General features: G+C 23.9%; 1 protein-coding gene across 1 annotated transcript; it reads left to right on the top strand.

The window, feature by feature from the left end:
* Positions 1-1,208: 1,208 nt before the first annotated feature.
* FOBCDRAFT_124998 (uncharacterized protein) lies at positions 1,209-1,415 on the top strand (the record flags this gene model as incomplete). Its single annotated transcript, XM_059607786.1, has 1 exon — positions 1,209-1,415. A coding segment is annotated over one exon (207 nt), but the record flags the coding sequence as incomplete, so codon positions are not given.
* Between the last annotated feature and the right edge of the window lie 4,585 nt (positions 1,416-6,000).

The raw sequence follows: 6,000 nt of genomic DNA, 5'->3' as shown, positions 1-6,000 counted from the left end.
TTATCTCCTGTAATAGCAGGCTTATAAAAATAATTATTATTTAGTAGTGCCTTTTCTGCTAATAACTCTAGTTATGGCTCTGGTTGCAGCTCCTAAGCGACCTCCTTATTAATAGCCTCCTTAGGTATATTACTATTAGGCTCTGCAGCAGGTAAGGAATCTTTATATCTAGCAGATAATAAATAATGTTTTTATAATAGAGTAATATCTATTAAAACTCTAGCTGAAGAATATATTACTTAAAAACTATATCTTTTATATAGCCTTTTAATATCTTCTAGATTATAAAGATACTAAAGAGTATCTACTATGTCTTTGCTATTATATTTATTTATTTTTTTCTTCTTAGAATAAGTCTTATTTCTCTTAATTCCTAAAAACTATAGCTACTTAATATAGTCTTTTAATACTATATAAATAGCTTTATTATTAGGTATGAATTTATAGCACTACTAGCATATTAGGTTAACCTAGATACTACTAATATTTACCTATCTTATAGTATATTTACAGAAAAGGATAGGCTTATTATATAATAATATAGTTATAATAAAAGTTCACTAGGATTAGCTATTCTCTAAAAAAGATAATAAAGCCAAAGTGCATATAGTTTATAAACTAGGACTAAAAATAGATAATAAAACCTATAAGAAAGGTAGTTAAATAGATAATAACTTCTATGTTAGCTATATTAATAATACAGGGGTTAAGAGATATCTATCTATATATACCCTATAAGGCTGCCTTAATGCCTAAGCTCTAAGTTAACCCCTTATGCCTAATATAGATCTTAATTAAATATAGCCATTAAAACAAACTGCCATACTATTATAGCAGCTAAGTATACTTTATAATAATAGAAGTTTATAGTTTTAACTTATAGAAGTATTAAAAATAGCATAGTAAGTAGGTTACTTATAAACCTTATATAATAGTTAATTAATTATATTAATAATATATATAGGCTTCTAGATATTAGTATTTACTTTAATCTTTAGATATTCTTAAATAGGAAATTATATAATACTTATAGATATATTATTTATTTTTATTCCCCTATTATAAAAGATAAAATTATACCTATTTATATCTTAACTGCACCTAGGTATTATTACTAGTAGCCTCTTGCCTTTATCTATAAATATACCTTTAATAATAGAGATAATCCTTAGTGCATAGAATATATTATTTAATACTTCTACTATTAGGATTATAAGTTTCTAGTAAGTAATAACGGCAAAAGGCCTGGAAATAAATTAATATATAAGGATAATACTAATACCTCCCTGGAAAATACTAAGATTAACCTTAGTTCTAATCTGATTATTTATATAAAAGTATTTGCCCTTATATATAAGTATAAGATATATAAACTTAAATTATTATTAGTAGCTAAGTTTAAGGTAGTAGCCTAGTAGTATAAAAGACTTATTATTTTACTAAGGCTATATAAGAAGTATATAATTTAGCCGCGCTAAATAATACCTAAGAGATATATAACTCTATAGTAGAGTTCTTATATAAATAGTAATACCTCTTATATAAAGACTATATTAAGAGACTTATATTAGATAAATCTTAGCTAAGCCTTAACTTATACCTCTATAGCCTAATTATTCCCCTTAACTCTAGCTTACTTCTTAGATTTAGCAGAGGCTTTTATTAGATTAAGAAGTAATAGACTTATTTATTTAGATAATATAATATATTTAATTTCTATATTATTTATATATTATAAAATACCTATATTCTTAACCTAAAGTAATACCTAGAAGCCTTATATTAATATTAGTATCCTGCTCTTAGACTAATATAGTAATAAATATAAGTATAATAACCTCTAGTATTATTCCTATTAAGAGCTACTACTATATATTTTAAACTGCCTATTAAATATCTAGCATAATATCCTTGGCCTATGCTATTGCTATAAATATATTGCGCTTTAGTAAATCTTAGATATTACTTAGGTTCTTGTTTTAATACTATATAATCTCCTCCTCTTAATGCTTTAACTTTTCTCTCTTAGCCTTAATCTCTGTAAACCTCCTATTGGTTTCTTATTAGATAGAGATAGCGCTTTAGTTTACTATAAGAATCCCTCTCTTAATTTACTGCTAGAGCGGCGTAATAGTGCTTTAATATATTAGAAAGCCGAGAAGCTTAATAAACTCTTCTGCGCTTAATAATAACTTATTAACTCTAACTAAGTTAATACTAAGTTATTAGATAGTAATATCTTAAATTTTTACTACTATGCTAAGTAAGGTTAAGAGTTTTTTAATATTATTCTTAGTTTTAAGTGCCTTATTTTACTTAAATAAGTCTATTTACCTTTATAAAGGAATTACCTTAGCGTAGGTCTAATCTTAGTTATTTAGATCTTTTTATATTATTTGCTATTTAAATGTAAAGTATATATACTTTAGTATTAGCTAGAGCTATAATATAAGTCTCTGCTATAGCCTAATAGGAAGAGAAGTAAGAAGTTAGTAATCTTAGAGAGTTTAGCTATATTAACTATTTTATAATTTACTTCCTATAAGAAATATAATATATTAATATATTATATATTTATTTATGCTAAGAAAGATATACTTATCTTTAAACCTATTAGCTATCTCTTTTAATAGGTTATATTTACTATTAAGTGCTTAGCTCTTCTTTAAAGATAGGTATTTAGTTATTATTTACTATTATTCTTAAAGCCTATATACCTACTCTTCTAGAAATAAGTTAGGAAATTAGTATCTTATTATATTAGTACTTATAAATATATAATTATTTAGTAAGATCTTAATAGTGGCTATTATACTTAAAATGCTATAATTATAAATTAGGCCTTTAGTTGCCTCTTAGCTTTTTTTTTACTTTCTTATAGCCTTTTTAATTAACTAATTACTTAGATATTTCTCTGTAATTCTTATTAATAAAGCCAAGCCTCTAAAAGTAATATAGATATCCCTTTTACTAATAAAGTCTGCTTATTTGGCATTATTAGGCTCCCGGAAAGTTACCTCCTTAAGATAGTAGTTAGGATAAATTACTATTATACTAAGATTGCCTTTAATCTTATAGTTCCCCTTTGCCTTAGTATATTAATACTTATTAGTAGTTAGTATACTAAATAGTATTATTATTATATACTAATAGTATTATAGCAGATATAGGTATAGTTAAAAGAGTAGTAAAGAAGAATAGTAAGAGAAGAATAAACTTAGCTACTAGTAATAAATAATAATAGTATTATATATTTTATATTATAACTAATTAAATCTACTTAGCTAAGCCTATCCCCTATAAGATAAGTAAAAATAAATAATTTTTAGATACTATATAAATTAAAGTAATATAAGCTTCTAAGATATATCTATTATATATATTATAGCAAAAAGTGCTATCCCTACTATCTATTACTAAGTCTACCTTTTTATAATTAAGAAATTTATTCTTAAGAGCTTACCTAGGTTAAAGATATATTAATATAAGAGACTTAGTAAAGTCTCTCCTAGGATTAAAAACTAATAAAGTTACTTATTTTAGTATATATTAATATATTTAATTCCTATATTACCTTTATAAAGTAATATATTAAAGTCTATATTAGTAATATTAGTAGTAAATATTATATAAATAATAATTAAAAAAATAATACTAAATATAACTTAGTTAAGCCTTGGCCTGTATTTATATTGCCCTCTTGTTTTAATATCTCTTATCTTATTTTATAGGCTTAGTATAGCATTTTATTAATAAAGAAGTAATAAGCTTACTTATTTTAAACTAAAGTAATATCTAGAAGTCTCTACTAATATTAGTATCCTATATAACTATCTACTAGATAACTAAAGTAACTCTTTACTTAATATAATAAAAGTAATTAACTTATAAGCTCTTTATTAGTAGCTATTAAATACTTAGTTAGCTAACTTATTAGCTTTTTTATTTATCTCCTAAGGTATATACTAGAATAGAACTTTAATATTAGATATATTTAAATCTTTAGTAAGCCTTTATAGCCTCTTAAATAGATTAGAGTTCTTAATTATACCTCCTTTTGCATTTATATACCTATTAGTTTCCTATTTAAACACCCACTTAGTTATACCCTTAATAAGGTACTTTAAGTCTGCCTTAATAATAACTATATAAAGTAGTTCCTTACTTAGCGCTTTTATGTATAGTATTTCTAATGCCTATTTAAGTATAATAATACTAGTATTTAGTTTTATAATTTAGTTTATTATAGGTACCTGGCATAGTAAGAGGCTTTAATTAAATAAAGATATTTTACTAATAAAAACTCTAATAGCAGCTTTTATATTAGGTATATTATTACCTCTGCAGGTACTATTAACTATAATAAATATATAGTTAATATATAGTATTATATAATTATAGCTGCTATAAGGGTAGTTATTCTTATATACTAAGTAAACCTAGTCCTTATTAAGGCTAGGAACCTAAACTAAGTCTAGCTTTATATTATCTCTATAGTATAAGTAAGGCTTAAACTTTTAATTCTCTACCTACTTATAGTCTTCTATATAATAAGGGGCTATAATAACTATATCGCCTAGGCTAATTAAAGATAATAATAAGAAAGGAAATAAATAGAATATCTATATGTTAAATAAGCAGGCAAAGTAGCTAAGATTTAGTTAAGGCGGAAGATATAGCTGCATATAGATATAAATTTTTAAGAGGTTTTATTTAGTAATATAAGGTTTTAGCCGTGCTATATATTGTATAAATACCTAAGCGCTTAAGTCTTAAATCAGGCTCTGCAGGCTAATATAACTTTTATATCTAACTAATTAGCTTTAAATAGCCTACTCTAGGCTAATAAGATCTCTTACCAAATATTATTAACTTACTAAGCTAAGTCATATTAACTAAGAGATAGAGGCCTAGGCAGTATTACTATTATAAACCCTGCCTATTATATATATAATATTCTAAGGCTAATTATAATACTATTTACTATTCTTCCTAATATAAGTAAATTTTCTTTATACCTAAGAACTTGGCTTTATATAAGCAGAAAGTAATAAGAGCAGTAATATAAAGGCATAATCTTACCGTCTTAAACTTCCCTCGGGATAAGCTTATTTAGATCTTATAGTATTTACTTTAGTAAGGTATCTTTAGCTTATATTCTACTGCCTAGATTATATTTTTAAAGCCAGCTTTATAGCCTATAGTATAATAAGAGCCTTAAAGAGTCCTTAGACCTTTATTACCTAATTAAGACTATTATATTATAGAAGAATATAAGGTATAAATAAAAAAGTAAATTTACTTAGTTAGTATACTTTTTAAATATATTATACTAATATCTATATAGTCTCTTTTATATAAGGAAATACTCTGACCTAGATCTTATATTAAATACTAAATAATATAAAGTATATTACTTAATTATTTACTTTATATCCCTTGTTATAAATTAATTATATAAGTTTAATACTGCTAAGCTTAATTAAGCTAAACTATAAGGGAATAGGTCTAATTACTGCACTGCTAAAGCTTTATTTAACTTTAGAGATGCCAATCCTAAGGCAGTAAAATATTTAATATAGTTTTTATATCTCTAGGATTATAAAGTTATAACTACTATCTTAAGTAATGCCCCTAACCAGGATATACTCTAAGAAGATAATAATTATTTACCTATTATAAATAAAGTAATTACTCTTAAGGCCTAGCTATTAATTCTTTATACTAAAGTCTTTATACTTATATATATATATAATATTCCTTGCCTTAGAGAGTTATATATTAAGAAGTTTAAGGGAGTAGCTTAATAGCAATAGAAATCTAGTTATTTCTTAGATATAGCCTAGGAGGTATATATTATTACTTTAACTAATATCCTAGAAATATAGAAAGCTATTATAAAAATATTCTATAAGAACTATATATTATTAAATAAGAGTTAAGTTTAGGTATTTCTACTAGGTATATCTTAACTAATACTAGATATTATATTATATATAA

This window comes from Fusarium oxysporum, chromosome I (genome assembly GCF_013085055.1).
Source record: "Fusarium oxysporum Fo47 chromosome I, complete sequence".
Classification (NCBI taxonomy): Eukaryota; Fungi; Ascomycota; class Sordariomycetes; order Hypocreales; family Nectriaceae; genus Fusarium; species Fusarium oxysporum.
This window is presented reverse-complemented; position numbering and strand designations above follow the sequence as displayed.